This window comes from Chanos chanos, chromosome 3 (genome assembly GCF_902362185.1).
Source record: "Chanos chanos chromosome 3, fChaCha1.1, whole genome shotgun sequence".
In the NCBI taxonomy this organism is placed as follows: Eukaryota; Metazoa; Chordata; class Actinopteri; order Gonorynchiformes; family Chanidae; genus Chanos; species Chanos chanos.
In genome coordinates this window covers 12,027,826-12,044,460 of record NC_044497.1, presented here as the reverse complement: position 1 = coordinate 12,044,460, position 16,635 = coordinate 12,027,826, and the positions used below count along the sequence as shown (strand labels likewise).

General features: G+C 45.9%; 1 protein-coding gene across 1 annotated transcript in view; it reads right to left on the bottom strand.

The window, feature by feature from the left end:
• Positions 1–16,635, bottom strand: part of dip2ca (disco-interacting protein 2 homolog Ca) — a 63,231-nt gene that overhangs the window by 16,351 nt on the left and 30,245 nt on the right. Inside the window, exons 2-16 of the mRNA XM_030768162.1 lie at positions 15,547–15,618; positions 13,052–13,153; positions 11,682–11,807; positions 11,336–11,536; positions 9,785–9,910; positions 6,738–6,872; positions 5,646–5,765; positions 5,228–5,425; positions 3,529–3,620; positions 3,147–3,257; positions 2,037–2,160; positions 1,418–1,527; positions 564–666; positions 341–405; positions 154–247 (exon numbers count right to left, since the gene is read on the bottom strand). Coding sequence (XP_030624022.1) covers positions 154–247; positions 341–405; positions 564–666; positions 1,418–1,527; positions 2,037–2,160; positions 3,147–3,257; positions 3,529–3,620; positions 5,228–5,425; positions 5,646–5,765; positions 6,738–6,872; positions 9,785–9,910; positions 11,336–11,536; positions 11,682–11,807; positions 13,052–13,153; positions 15,547–15,618 — 1,779 coding nt within the window. The remainder of the gene's footprint in view (positions 1–153; positions 248–340; positions 406–563; positions 667–1,417; positions 1,528–2,036; positions 2,161–3,146; positions 3,258–3,528; positions 3,621–5,227; positions 5,426–5,645; positions 5,766–6,737; positions 6,873–9,784; positions 9,911–11,335; positions 11,537–11,681; positions 11,808–13,051; positions 13,154–15,546; positions 15,619–16,635) is intronic.

Sequence of the window (16,635 nt, the reverse complement as noted above, 5' to 3'; positions counted from 1 at the left end):
ACACACACACACACATACACACACACACAAACATATACACACAGAAATTCAGTGAAGAGTCTGAAAAATCTTAAAAACTGTACCAAAACATAAAAAATAATAACAACACATAAGCATGAAAATCACAGGAAACAGTTTGACTGCGTGACAGACCTTTGTACTGGCATACTTTCTGAATCCAGGAGAGGGGGTTGACTTTCATCAGGGAGTAGGGTATGCTGATTACATGCATCATGTTCATCACACTCTGAAACACACACACACACACACGTTTCACTCCTCTGAAACAGACTGGGAATATGTGAGCAATGCATAAAGAGCGTTTAAAAGAGACACTCACGGTGAGGATGCCATGCCACAGCCCCACGTCCTTCTTAAAATCTAATACATTCACTATAGTCTCAGCTACGAGAGAGAGAGAGAGAAAGACAAAATTCACTTACGCCATAATAAAATGAATGATTTGCCTGATCAGAGACTGTTGACTCAGCACAGTTTCCTGAATAGGACACAGGATTTTCTCTGTGTTTATGTGTGTGTGTGTGTGTGTGTTTAGGACCCACCCTCAGTGTATCCACAGGACTGTGTGAGAGCCTGGCAGTGGGTGAGTAGGGCAATCCTTGTCACTGTCACTCCAAGGACACTGCCGTCTTTACAGGTCTTGTACTGTTAATTACAGCCATACACAACACAACATTACACACAACACACCCTAAACCCAACCGACCTGTCCACATCCATGATCTAATAGTCATTTTATACAACACACAGCACAAACCAACAAAAAACTTTGTGATGAAAATCCTTAAATTACACGCTATCGGTGACTGAATGATTTACGCAATACACACGTCACGCAATCCAGAACCTGTGAGCTGCTGTTGTTGTATGTATGGCATCTCTCAGATCTCATTGATCTGATGATGGATGACCAGAAGGCCTGTTTAAGGCCTGATCAATATCCAAATAGCAGGTTAGCCATGCCCTGTGTTGCGTTAGAAACACCAACGCATCTGTGGCGTGAGCCCAGCTCACAATTAACCACGTGTTAATCATTGATCATCGCCATTAGCCCCTGGCACTCTAATGGAAGGTAGCCATGCTCTTGAATGGAGATAGGAACTATTGATTTTTATTCTCCTCCCCAGCCTCACGACATATAATATCCAAGAATGAGAGATCATAATAGAATTAAGCCGCAGTGGAAATAGCATATGGAAAATGAGAGGCAGACTCTCATGATGGTTTCCAGTTATAGAGAAAGTACAGACAGGGGGCTGCATGGGGAATACTTCACCGGCAGCCAATAAAACTATGTGAATGAAAAGAACATCTCTGTAGGTGTTAACTGTGAAGCTTTGATTTGTCTGCTAACTGCAGGACTGAAATGACGAAACTGAGGGAAATTGCACTTTACCTCTATGTAGGCGGTGTCGTTGTTTGCATCTTTGATATGAGGGAACCAATCGCGCGGTGGCTTGGACAGGTGTTTGGATTCTGTGACGAACCACAGTAGCTTGGGCCATCCTACAGATCATAAAGACTTAATGACACACCCACAAGTGTGAGTCAAAGCAATACTCTGATCAATAAAAAAAGCATCTCTCATAATCCCTGGGGGTGATTACCCTAAAGCTAATGTGTTTAAAATGACTGGCTAAATGGCACAGTCCCTGGTTAAATATGAGGGCTTTCTCAGTGAAAATGAACACTCTCTCCATAGTTCTAAATCATCTGTTGCAACTTTATTATAAAGCCATTACCTTTTAGCCCACGTTATTTATATCGGAGTTATCTTAGTGCAGCTGGGCTAGAAAAAACCGCTGACTATCCATGTCTGAGTATACACCCCATCACACCCTCTTCACACAAAGACCTGCTCCTCAACACCCTCCTTCCTCGATCACACGCCTACACACACCCACACCCACACACACACACACACACACACACACAAACGCCCTCTATGCTCCGTTCTACACGCACTCGTACGTCATGCCAAACGCTTTCACTGAGTTGTGTTTTAATGGGCTGACCTTTGAACTGTGGGATTTCCCCTGTGGGTCCTTTGGGCAGGCCTTTATGGCAGGCATCACTTGTCAGAGCCACGGTGACCCCGCAGCTCCCGAGGAGGAAGCCGATCTGCTGACTGCCAGCGTCCTAGCACAGAGCAGGAGACAGAACCAGTTCAGATGGAGGAGGAGGAGCTACAGGTAATACAAAACATCTATCATCGATGCAACATCTAATCTCGAATGTACACAGCGTGGGCGGGGAGGGCCTGATGCACTATTTGCAAAGAGCAGCGGACTGAGAAATGACTGTATGTTTTCATTCGAACGCTCTCTGAGGACCAGCGTTTTTCTTCCACGCAAACCACATGAAAACAAAAAATTCTCTCTCTCTCTCTCTTTTATTTATTTATTTTTTTTAAAGATATTTGCTCAGATCTGTAATTGCCTGAATCATTCTACTCAACAAGTGAAAAATACAGCTGCTTTTCGTACTGGATACTGAACAAAATATTTTACTGGTTTCCGAGCGGAGCTCCATGGAAAGGAAGCCAGAGAGTGTTCTGCCAGTTTCAAGGTCCTTTCCTGGAACTTTTTGGACTGACGAAGGATTGAATTCTACCTTGCCAAAGGCGAGCTCTACTGCTCCTCCTCGACAAAAAAAAAAAAAAAATTCCACACATGTGTTTCATGGGGACAAAGTCTCTCCCTGAGGCTTTGCGTAGATACGCGTACACCGGCATTCTGCTAAGATAGCTCAGATCAAAAAAAAAAAAAAAAAAAACACAGCGAGAGCTCCTGCAATATTTACAGCTTTCTGTGTTCGAGTTTCTACGAGGCATTCGAAACACTTAACCTTATCCATGAATAATTCATGAGATTAATATTTTTGCGCTGAAAAGCCTGACGCGCTGGCATTAGATTGTGGCGGTTCAAACTGTGAAGATGCTGCAGAGAGAACCCGTGGACACGCGCTATGCCTCGTCGCAGCGGGAAATAAAGAGTCCGAAATGACACTGCCAAGATCTCGCAGGCAGCTGGAGCACCTTCTCAGCATAAGCCCTCAATCTGTTTGTTCATATTATGGAGGTCGGTAGGTACGGGTCTGTGCCCCGCGCATATGTATCTCTTTACCTTCCTAGTGAGCGGCACTTCTATCGGGACGGGCACCACCTCTGCCAGCAGGCAACCGTAAAAGGCAACCATGAAGGCGGCAGGGTCGTTGTTGGGGAACACAAGTGCCACCTGCTCATAGTGAAGAGAAGTAAAAAAGGTGTCAGAGAACAGACGGTGACAGACTTTAAAGTGACATCATTTCATTTATGAATGAGGATTGCACAAGGCTGTGCCATTTAGTAATGTCAGCTGTGCCATAGTCAGTAATGTCAGCTCTTCTGTTACACATTGACTGTTATTAAGTACAAGAGCTAAAAACCTTATTCATAACAGTCAATATAAGTGTAATCTAAACACAACAACTGACTCCACCTTCTTGTGGCAGTTATGTGTCACTCACCCGGTCTCCTGGCCTGACCATTGGCTCTTGCTTAGTGCCCAGTTTGTGCAAGATGTTGTAAGCCACCTTGATGCTTCGGGACCACAGTTTCCCTGTGTTGATCATTGAGAATACGCATTTTACAAAGCTGCTGAGAGATACTTTCATTTTCACTTCACTGTGTTTTTGGGTTCTCATATCACTGCATTCAAAGAAGTATAAAACCAAACAGAAGAAAAAGGAGGGAGAAAAAGAGAAGGAAAAAGTTGTGAGAGTTATCTTTCACTGATCCGTCACGCTCATAAAAGAGAGGAATGCATGCTTACTGAGAGCGACAATACACATATGACGATTTCCTTACTCCGCTATCAATTTTTGCCAGATTTCTCCAAAATAGAGTTTGAAGCAGTGAATAGAGACCATATGCTTTCTGAATAGGACAGGGTGGTGAAGATCTACCGAAGAGTAAGAAATCGTCATAAAAAAGAAATTCAGTTTTTTTAAATATGTATTGAGCCAGCAGAGACCGTCACACGTGCTGACTGTAATATCCTAAACACTAGGCCCAAATATACAGTAATCACTCTATATTATTAAAGTATATACTTTGACATAGTATCCCATAATCTTCCTTGGTATAACTGGTCTGACCTGTTTAATTCTTGACCTGATTACATGAGATTTTTCGCATATATTATGGCTATAAACCCCTCTGTACACTACACCATGCACGTAAGATATCAATCTCCCCTCAAGCCTGGATTCAGTGTGAAGTTAATTACTCTTCTGATTTGGGTGAGGTTTTAATGAGCTGACGAGCAGGCTGTATTCCCTGTAGGCATGGAGCTGGGTGAAGGAGGGGTGGGGGGGGTGGGGTGGGGGGGGTGGGTATACCACAGAAACAGCCTCTCTCTGTTCTATTTTGAGAGAATGCCTCAGCCTACAAAGCACAACAGAGGCGCACACACACACACACACACACGCACGCGCGCACACATAAATATACACGCCATACTCAAACAGGGCACTCGGTGTGGAGTCTGACTCTTGTCCTTCTCCTTTACTCCTGCTGAGTCAACGCTGAGAGACCCGGAGGAGGGATTAATGAAGCCTGGGCTCCCAGTGCAGGCTGATGAGAGTGGAAATGCGGACATGGCAAAATAAAGGCATTCTCCATGGCCTTTTAGACCAGCATCATCACCACATCAGCTCTGGGAGCCAGCAGGAGGGAATGAGACCGTCCAGGCGGAACTGATCATCCCTCACTCCCCAAAGCCCGAGAGGAGGACCGCATTAACTGCTACACCACACAGAGGAGATGAGGTCTACACCCCCTCTCTCTCTCTCACGCGCACACACATAAAACACACACACAAAAAAAAACACGCACAGCAGAAGCACGGCAAATCCTTCATCATACCACTCCTTCACCCATGATGTCCAGAAGGCAGGATCCACAGCGAGAAAACGAGAGAGATCATTTGACAGTCTGCAAAGTGCTCTTCACACACCTCCGCACAAACGCAAACACTCCACATCGTGCTAGCCAACAACACCGACACTCACACTTATGTAATGGCTCTAACACAGCCGGGATTAAGCTTACTATCACGAGTAAACAAGGTTATCAAAGAGACATGAGAATCGCTGTTAGCTGAAGTGGGCTGCAGGCAGTACTGTATTATTGAGAATGTGTAAAATCGCTGATTTGTGACAATACCGTATGTCAGGACATAGAGGGGTTTGCCGTTGGTGTCCATGGTTGTTAGACAAGGGGCTTTGGGGGAGATGGTTCCCCAACGTTGCAGTGCTGCTTCCAAAGAGGGAGGCCAGTTAGTGACCACACCCAGTTGCTCCCCCCGCATAGTCACCATCTGAGCACCCTCTGGCCTGGGCACGTTTGGGTCGGGCTGCTGGACTGCAGACACAGGCCAAAAACAGTCATTATGAGGTCAGACAAATTCTCTGTCATAATAACCAAATATCTACATTCAGAGAGCAAACCCAAAATTAAAAGACCCAGAATTATGTTGGTTTTGGCACAACCCTTAAAAAAACAAAAGACTGTTTCTAAAAGAGCTTTCTAAAGAGCTTTCGGAAAGCCAGCGTGTCGGACGCGATGAAGAAAAACAGCTAACCCTCGAGAAGTTCTTCAAAATCGTCGACGAAGAACTCTCTCAGAGGAGGTCGTCGGGGTTGCTTCAGGGTGTTGACCAGCTGCTGGATCTTAGCAGAGACTCGACTGCTGACCGGAACTCCTGAGGACCAGACATCAAACACGCGCATTGACTTTCAGAGTCTCTTCCACGCAAAAGAAGAGCCGAATACGAACGGGCTTTCAGTCTTACACGTACGTTCTTACAGATTCGCAGTTTTGCTAACATCTGAACGAACAAAAAAAAAACAAAAAAAACAAAAAAACCAAATGAACAGAAAAGAGCAAAAGCAAACGGAGCTTTAATGGTGAGCGAGGCCTATAAAAACATATTTGATGGTTGGGTTGATCTGTACAGTAGATTTGTTTTTGTTTTTTTTCCCCCTTGTCTCTTCATTCTGTACCAAACACCTACATTTTTATGCTAAACCCAAACAAATCCATTTCAGAAACGCTATTGATAAACACTTCTGACAAATGTGTTCAAATGCAGAAGCAGTGGGTTTCCCCCAGAGAGCAAATTAAATTGTAATAAAAGAGTCAGATCAATGCTCTCAATCATTCTCTAATCTCAGAGGATCCATCAGAGCAAATATCAGCATTCTGTCTCCTGCAGAGCAAGCTGTCCATCATTCTCCACACGTTTTAGCCTACAACTTCATATGCAGCTTAATAAGAGATCATGAAATGTAATACCCAAATTTCTCCAAGGACATGGACTCACAGGACATGGACAGTACACAAATCGTTCATTTCTCTGACGCATGTACACACAAAATGATGTCCACCACATGGACGTCATAAAACACATGTCATGCCACACACATGCTCACAGAGCCAAACACCCATACACACACGCACACACACACACACTCATACACACAGTCACAGAGCCAAACACCCATACACACACGCGCACACACACACTCATACACACAGTCACAGACCCAAACACCCATACACACACACACACTCATACACACACACACTCATACACACATGCTCACAGACCCAAACAGCCACACACACACACCCATGCACACACACGCACACACACGGTCCTCTGTGACCTCACCATCTCCGGTCTCCATGAGTTCGGCGTTGCCGTATTTGGGCGTGGTTCTGGGAACAGTGGACACCTGTGGTCTCTCTACCTGGGCTGGGTGCTCTGAAGTGTAGGTGGTGACGTCCGGAGGGGCCGAGTGATTCTCTGTTTATGGAGGAGGGAGCGAAAAGAAAAACAGAAAAGAGGAAGGCTTCATTTCACCCCCACCTCCCTTTGACAAAGAGCCCAGACGCATTTGGCAGAGCGTTCACTGTGAGCATGGAGGAAGAGAGAGAGGTGAACAGCTCTATTAGAAAACATGCGTATGTTGGAAAAAAAAGGATGGATGGAGAGGAAACTGAGGACACACAGGAAAAGCTTTTTCATCCTCAACGTAATTACAGTCTTCTTTTATTTCCACTCCACGGGGCTTTAACTCTCCCTCTCTGATGATAAATATTCAGCTGTCGATGCCCCTATTATTCCTTCTCAAATCCCCACAGTGAGAGTCACAACATTAAAGAGAGTCCTCCACTGAGTCTATGTCTTTCATATCTGCAGCTAGAGCCTCCAGATAACACTGTATCTAGTCCTGATAAGCCTCTGAGGCTGATGCTGTCTAGAGGTGAATGACAACACACAAATTGGACACATCTTTGTTGTTGTTGTCGTTGTTGTTGTCTTCACCAAATATTTTGCGTTATCCCCATGGGCCGCCTTTTAGGTGAGTCTCTGTGAAAACCCTTAAACTGTCACAGGGTGTCTGACATTACATCCAGTCCATTAAACTCAAATTGACCAACTAGGTGAGAGAGAACATTGTGCATGCAATTTGGGACTGTGGGAACGAGGTGAATGTCAATGAGACCCGGGATACTTGCGTCGGTCTTCGATAAAACACCGAAAACGGTCAAAGCGGGGCCCGACGGCCATTATCAAGGACGACGCTGTTAAATGGATTGAGGCTGCTTGGCTTGAAGGAAACGCTATTAAATACTGTGTTCCGTCGAAAAAACACAAAACAAACAAACAAAAAAAAGAACAGGAAAACACGGTTTAGAGGGACGTTTCGCTACCGAGAGGAAACCTTACATAAATTACAGCATAAATTAATATGCACAACATCATCGATACAGGACTTTCGTGTGTTGGGAAAACATGGTCAAAGGTCCTGCAAGCAAATTCATAGCTACCTCTTTCCATAAATCGACTGTGTAATTTGGTCTGTCATTCAGAAATTCTGTATCTGTGCAGCAGCTCCATTTGGATGAATAAAATAAGCATGGCTTATGAAAAAGGCATGTCTGAGTCATGAGCCGTGGATGACTGAGTCAGGGCTGATAGCAATGGCCGGAGGAGAGAAGTGGGAGAGACGCCCTCTCTTTGAGTGAGCGTGATCCTGGCAGACAGACAGATCGGATGGGGGGGGGGGGGGTATGTATAAATTATATCCCCGTGGCTCGGTGAAGACACGAACGCCCCCCCCACCCCCCTCCCACCGCCACAAGCCCCCTTACTCTCATCACGCCACTTCCTACTCTCACCCCTACCCCAGCATCAGCTTCTTTTTCAGGGACAACCGTCAGAGAAAACACCCAGTGGCCGTGGTGCTTACGTAACAGGGCTGAAAATAACCCCGACCTAGACTCTCTCTTTCTCTCTCTCTCTCTCTCTCTGCCTGTCCCACTCTCTCTCTCTCTCTCTGTCTCTCTCTCTCTGCCTGTCCCACTCTCTCTTTCTCTCTCTCTCTCTCTCTCTGCCTGTCCCACTCTCTCTGTCTCACTCTGTCTCTCTCTCTCTGCCTGTCCCACTCTCTCTCTCTCTCTGTCTCTCTCTCTCTCTCTCTGTCTCTCTCTCTCTCTCTCTGCCTGTCCCACTCTCTCTCTCTCTCTGTCTCTCTCTCTCTGCCTGTCCCACTCTCTCTGTCTCACTCTCTGAGATGGGCACTAATGTGCTGGAGAAGGAGTTTCCTCAGAGCCTAAAGGGACTTGCTGAGGTTCTGAAGGACAACACAAGGAAAGTAAACATAAACGTCGCACGACTGGTCGCGTCAAAAATCCGTTATTCACACTGCGCCACGGAAACGCAAACTGTCCATACTGCCTCAGTTCTGCCTAATTAACAAAACTCTCTAGCCTAGAGGCTACTGGAGGCCACTACTCTTCTTTAGAACCTTCCTTTGTTGTTAATTCACCTGAATTATTATTATTAATATTATTATGTGTTGATTTCATGCAGCTAAGCTGTAGAGTAATACTGTATTTGTGCTTCAGTAAAAAAAAAAACCAAAACTTTCATCAGCCATACTTTCTTGTGATCACAAATACATTCTTTTTCAGTACCACAGAGACTATTTCATATCTTACACAACTCACTAGACTTGTGCAAGCAAACAGAGAAATTTTGATGCAAGTTAAAGTACAAGACAAAACGAAGACAAAGATTCTACTGTGGGACTGTAGTGGTGACAAACTGACTGGCTGTTAATGGACACAACTGTGAATGAATGACATACAACATATAAACGGACACAGAGACAGCGTGGAAAGAGCATCTAAAAGCAGACTGAAAAGCCTGAACATCAAGCACGTCTGAAAACAGCACTTTCATTACCACAAAAAAAAAAAAAATATATATATATATATATATGTATATATAAAGCCAGAACTCCAGAAACACATACAATGCACAGTAATGCTAACAGATACAGTTTGTATCCCGAGGATACAAAGGACACAGAAAACGTTTTTGGGCCGGACGGGAGGCCGAGCGGGAGACCTTCCCTGGCACAAACAGTGAAATACATGATGGTCAGACACACCATCAGCACAACCAGCAGCACAACCAGCGGCTCCATCACAAAGACACCGAGGGGCCTCTTGTCCTGAGCACTCCTCGTACACTGAGAACCAGACGGAGGACACGGGGATGTCGAGGCGGTCTGGAAGAGGATGGAGGAAGAGGATGGAGGAAGAGGGGGAAGGGGGGGGGGGGGGTAGCGAAGGGACAGTGTGTGTGCGTGTGGGTATCGGTGGGGGTCGGGTTGGTTCGGGGTGGTGGTGGGGGGGGATACTGACCCTCGGACTCCAAGGGCGGCGGCCAGAGGAGGTCTGATCCGAACTCGCAGGAGCGGCGAAGCGAGTTTCCGTTCTCAGCTACGCCGAGCATAGTTTTTCTCTTCAACGAGAGGTGAGCGATGGGCCCTGGATGTGAGGGGGGAGAACCAGAACCTTAGAGCCTGTGACACCTCACCAAGCACAGGCATGGATGGGCAGGAAGAAAGGAGCAGATGACTGGAGCATGGGCATGGCCATGTTCCTGGCAGAGCTGGGCACGCTCTGGCATCTCATATGGCAGGGAGGGGATAGAGGGTGGGGGGGGGGGGGGGGGGGATGAATCAGCTCTCCTAAATGAGCAAGCACGCTACAGACACTCACTTTTTTTTCTCCAGATCAACTCCTCAAAACACAACATGGAATTTTAAAAATAAAAAAAATATATATATATATATAAGGAAAGAAAACAAAACAAAAAGGAAAATAACAAGAGAGCGATAATGTTTTTAAAAATCGAGTGATGTAACCCAAGATGGAACAGGCTGTGTGTGCTTCAGTAAAGATGCATAATTACCACCTTTAAAACGTGGAATCTTTTTTCTTTTCCAAACAGACACTTAGAATACTTCTGCAGTGGCCAAAAATGCACATGCCAAGAAGAATCCAGACACCTCAGAAAGGCTCTTGTGGATTGGTTGTCTGCTTTTAGATGGTACCACAACATAGTCACATGAGTGAAATAGAAAGAGAGGCACAGAGAGAGTGTAAGAATGACAGAGATTTAGGAAGCAGGGAGAGTGAACCAGGAACAGTGAGAGAAAGAAAGAAAGAAAGAAAGAAAGAAAGAAAGAAAGAAAGAAAGAAAGAAAGAAAGAAAGAAAAGAAAAGAAAGAAAGAAAGTACAGCAGTTCAAGTCCTCTTTAAATGTGACCAGTGGGAAATCTGACATGACATCATGGGATTATTAACTTATACTCCATATACTTTATGCTGCATCATTCGACCACAGTCTACAACATTTAGCTGTTTGACCCGTTAGTAACAGTTGGGCACTGACACTTCTGCAGACTAGCACCCTGAGCTGCCTTAAGTTCATGGAAACAGGCAGTAAAAGTCTTTCCTTTCCCTACTGTGCTCTGTGTTTACATTTAAGATGAGCTGGCTAGATGGATTTAACATCTGTACAGCTCATGCTAGCTACGGCTATTTCTTTAGACCGAGTGAAGTCACAGTCTGTTCTCTGGCCGATACGTCTACTGAAATATAACCAATTAAAAGCTGAAGGTAAATGCATCAGCGTATATTTTATTAGTTCAAAATTGAGCAACACACGTTTTTTACACAAGAAGCACTGAAGCATGTTAATGGCTCCTTAGATGAATAGGTAGAGGCACACAGAAACGCAACAGAAAGCAAAGGAAAAAGGAGCAGGCAGGTGAGAGCAGACAGAGGTAAGGAGCAGGCAGGAGTCAAGCTCTGGAGAGGTTGGGGAGGTGGGGGAAGGAGGAGTGGAGGGAAGGGTTTAAGTGATGAAGAGGAGGAGGAAGAGGAGGAGAACTTTACCTGACTTACCGACGTGCGTCTGGGCCAAGACGTCGGCCAAGCGTCCGGCAGCCCCGCTGCCCCCGCTCTGGGTGGAGGAAGAGGAGGAGGAGGTGGTGGAACCCTGGTGGATGGCGCGGCTGATCCAGTGCTCCATGCTGACGCTGCCCTGGCTGGAGGTGGGGGTGCCTTCGCCCTGGCCGCCCTCCTCCTCCGAACCCGAGGATGTGTCTGTCAGGGGGGGCAGTGAAGAGAGAGGGGAAGGGCCTAGTGAGAGTCACTCAGAGCCATTCAACACTCAGCCCTGAAGGTGGAGGCTTATGAGCAGTGTGTGAATTATTTCAGCGATGTGCTAGGCTGGGCGTGTGAGGCTCACCTGGAGGGGTGTAGGCATCCATGGACGTTTGCACCACCAGCGAGCGACGTTTCGAAGGCATAGGCACGGCCATCTTCCTTTCCTTGTGTTTGGCCAAAGCCGCCTGCACGGCTTCTGTGTGGACATCTGTACAGGGACGGAAAGGGAGAGCGTGTGAGTGAAAAGAGGAGGGCAGGCTCACGCCGAAACTCAAACTTACGTACCCCCGACCGCGGACTGAACGCTGAGGCCTAGCTTATGTCCCTCTGTCACATGCAAAGTGAGACCGGGCGGATGACGTGGTGGAGAAATTCTGACAGAAGCCAAGGCACCAACCTCCAGGCTGTATGTGAGCTGGCCTCATGACTCAGCTCTGACTCTGTGTGCGTGCGTGTGCATGTGTGTTTGAGCATGTGTGTGTGTGTATGTGTCTGTGAAAGAAGGAGAGACAACAGAATGCCTGACACTAGCCTGCACCCACTGTCGTGTGGACACACAGCAAAGCATGGCACTGCTCCACACACTGACAGAGACACAGTCTCTAATGATCAAAGCTGTCAGTTGGACATCTACAGATGGACTTTTTGAACAGGACGTCTCTAACATACAGATCTCTGCCATTAAAGAGACGGCGGCCACAGCGCTGGTTAATTTGAAACACGAAGCATGCGGCACAAAAAGGAATTTCAGAAAGGGTCTATTTATAAATGTCAAAATTGTTTATCTCCACTTTTCGGACTGTGGTTAGTCAAAAATGCAGGTGTAACGCTGATGGGTGGCTTTCTCCAAACTCTGGCGCGAATAAAGAGCTACAGATGAGACAGGCAGTCGCATTATCGGGAGTCTGAATCAATCTGCCGCTGATATACCTCCAGCTCCACGCAGATAAATCTCCCCGCCTCATAACTGCTGCTGTTTGTGACTGCTACAGATAAATCACACGGCCTCGCACACCACAGGACACCTCAAGCTCTGGTGACATCACAGTCAGCTTTGCTGACAAATCGACTGCACCTTATTTGACTTGCGGGGGCTGGCCTGGGAACAGTCTGAAGATAAAGCTCGCAGGTCACATCTACAGTCAGACGCTATTGACCAGTTTTAGTGACATGCCAAGCGAGACTGGCGAAGAATGATAAGAAAGCAAGAAGTTCTCAAACATTTAAGTCTTCTCTCTTTTCTTTTTTTCTTGTGCAGCCATTGGGCTAAAATAGAGAATGCTGATGGAAACAGTCTTTAGGATTATCACACTCACTTAGTGGTGTTAGTACACATAGCAATTCACAGTGTATTACTACTTCACAGCAATGTGCTGGTCTGGAGATATCTCCCCCCCTTTTGATGAGCTGTTGTGCCCTTTGATGAGCTGCAGTGCACCATTCTCGACTCACCTGATCTGTAACGTTCGTCACGGGTGCCAGAGGATCGTCTGCGGTGGTAGCGGGAGGCGGAGGAGGGGGCCATGGGCGGCCGGCGTTCGTGAGCCATGGACGCTTCCAGCCCTGAAGGACAAACGAAGCCAGAGGGAGGATTACACAACCGAGTCAGGAGCACCTCTGTCACAGATGCATGCCGTCTCTCGGCAGAGAAAACGGTGCAAAAAAAAAAAAAAAAAGAAAAGAAAAACACCTGGAAAAATCACAGTTCCAATCAATCCTTCTTATTCTCATTTCCAAATTCTCCATTTCATCCAAACCAAACTCTTACATCGCCAAGTTCACTCACTACGTTTTCCTTCCAGCACACACACATTCCTCTCTCTCTCTCTCTCTCTCTCTCTCTCTCTCTCTTTCTCTCTCTCTCTCTCCTCCCTCTCTCTCTCATGTTCACTGTCCTTGGCAGTCTTTTTGGTGGTGTGTCTGATAAGAGGTAGCACACATCAAGAACAGGTGAGTAATGCTTTGATTTGTTTCAGGGCTGTGAGAGTGGCTTCTGCGAGGGCCATCTCTGTTCAGGGGCTGTGAGGGAGGCTTTGTGCCCGGCCTCTCTGGCAGTCTGACAGACACGTGAGCTGGCTCAGGTTCTGCTGCTGCTCCAAACGGAGTTTTCATGCGCCAGGGAGGGAGAGAAATCAATGTGAGCCTGGGCCGATACTGCCCAGTTTCTCCGGCTGGGATTTATTCATTCAATAAACCCCAAGGTGAGAGATCAGGTTAAAACCAAACGAGGCACTTACTCACAGACAGCACCGTTTTATGAAAACCCAAACGTGACGAGTGTCAAGAAACAGCGGGTATCCGACATTACTGTGACCTAGCTTAAAGAACCGACTGACTCTCTGCTAACCCTCACTGCAAACCCTTCATCCACCCCACATACAAAAGACACTAAAGCTAAAGGTAATTTCCACCAATCGTAGCTGATTGGGTTAATGCCTTAGTGTGGCAGTATTTGGAAGAAGCATTTAAGAGCAGACAGTCAGTGCTCTGTGCTGGTTAACTGATACATTTAAATCCTACGAGGGCTTACGCAAGGTCAGTTCTTTCAGTGCAATTACACAGAATGCTATGGTCAAATGGACAAGACACAGCTCTGCTTTGACATCTCTGTCTGAATCACAGGAGCCACAGGCAGATGTGTGGTATATTTTTTTACATTCATAAGCTACTGCCTGACTGAAACCATAAAAGTCTATACAATAACAGCACTCATTAAATAAAGCCAATCGGATCCACCTCGTTGCACAGAGTGAACTGCCACTCTGCTTTCAGCATTGTTCAAAAACAGAACACGCCGAAGCTGTTGCATTGCTCGAGAGCATGATGTCATATTTCAGATGGAGCAAGACAGAGGACAAGCTCGCAGCCTGTTGCTATGGCGACAAACACCGGTCTCATCAACAATGCAGACAGCATACGGTGCTCGAAACTTTGAAATCTCAACTTATGAGTTTGAAAACAAAAACGTACTGACCTGGGAACAGCCCGTAACTGAATAAGAGTCTCTCCAGAAAAGCACAGTTCATCTTCAAACGGCTGGGACAGTGTCAAAGGCCCCAGAGATAAAATGAGCAATTACTTTGTAGAGGATCTCTTCATGCTAATGGCAGCAGCCTGTTCCCATTAAACAGAGACTAATGTGATCTTGCAGTCTGACGATGGGAGGCGGCCAGCATGGAAACCGTTCTCTTAAAGGTCCACGGGAGAGTTCCCTTTTTTTTTTTTTTTTTTAATGCAGTTTATCAGGACTTTATCTTTGTACATATTGAAAGCTACTGAAACAAGTGTGCATGACAGTGTTCTGTCTTAGTGTTTAGGTTCACGTAAATTTATGTATTTTAATGTTTTGTGTTTTGTATCAAAGTCATTTAGGAAACAAAGCCTCCTGGAATGGTATTAAACACCTACAGTTCTCATGAAGATTTTAGCCCCGCCCCCTGACAATCTATTTAGTCATATAAGGCCATGACAAAACAGCAACAAATGGAAAACAAGACTAACTCCATGGTCTGATAGGAATAAGGAATGTTTTCATTTCTAATTGAGATTTAGGAGAAGCACAAGAAACACAGAACAATTATAGTGGTGTTAGCATCGAGTATAGGTATCGGGTGTATCGCTACGGTATCGTGTCACAATGCTAGGATTAGAAAGATCCGCCGAGGAGTTCAATATAAGATGACTAAGAGAAATCCTCCAGCTCAAATCTTAACCCTCTGAATATTGCACAGGAAGAATGTGATTCCCTCCGCAACCCTATCAGCCTGTGTGAGAAAGCAAAAAAGTGGAGGCAAAACCATCTGCCGCGAGAGACGTCAGTGCTGCTCCTGCTTAGCTTTCTGACTAGCGCCTGCACTCAGTTCCCTGCAAATGCCATGCCACAGGTTCAGATGCTCATGAATCTTCCCAACAGATGGCAAATATGTGGGAGAAGCCCATAAATTTACCTGGAGGCTGTGGCAGGTAGGCCCCGAGTAGTTTTGACCTCTTCTTCTCATAGCCTTTCTGAGTGATGTCACCTGCCAAAAAGGAGAAAAAACAGCTCTGTTAGAAAAAGGATAGCTGTCATTCATTTTGTTTTTGTGAACCCCTGTATTGTTTTCTCAGAGAGGGAGGGAGAGACGGAGAGAGAATCTATTCACAGGAGGAAAACAAGTCATATCTGCACTCGTTTTCTGAAACCATTTTCTTTATTGTCATTTCTGTTAACTGCACAGACACAAAAGCAGGAGAATACAAGACAGCTTACAATGCAGAGTCAGTTTGTTCTGGGCACATGAGTAGGCTACCATCTTTCAGGAGGAGTTCTGTGAGGGAATGTCATGTGTTCTGTTATGATTAATGCAACAGGGCTTTTTTTGCGACTCCTGTCATAAAGCATTAACTATCAGGCCTTTTTTCATTTGGGTGGAAATTAGAAAGAGATCTGATGCAGAACGGGAGAGGCAACAGCACGATTTACTCTACAGTTACAGTTCTAATAATGAGACAGACTGTGTCTGCTCCCCTGGTTCCATCTACACCATCAGCCACACTGTTCTCCAACCTGCTGCACATTTGGTAAAGAACCTTTGAAGTGATCAAGCGTGTTTCTTGTTTGATCCCTTGTGAGCATTGGTGAAAGGTGGAAAGCTAGCTTGAAACAGAAGCTCTCACTCCCCTATTCCTTCATTCTCTATGTAACATAATGTGTACATGGAGCTGAGAGTCTTATGAGCGCTGTGATACGGATGAAGATGAATCGAACGCCAGTGTTTCAGGCCTAGAGAAGAACAAGGGAAAGAAGGACGAGACGAAGGAGGAGGAGGAGGAGGAGCAGTAGAAGAAGAAAAAGAAATTTAAAAAAGAGGCGAGATGATTCATTTCCTCACGCCCACATGCTGCCAATCAAAAGCCTCTGAATACTGCTCTGTGTCTTAGCTGAACCAGAAGAAGGGAGAGACGCACACACCTCCCTCTCCCTTTCAAACAGAAGGGTCCTCGTAAATACAGACACCCAAAGCCACCCAGAGGTCCCTGAGAAAACTGAGAAGCAC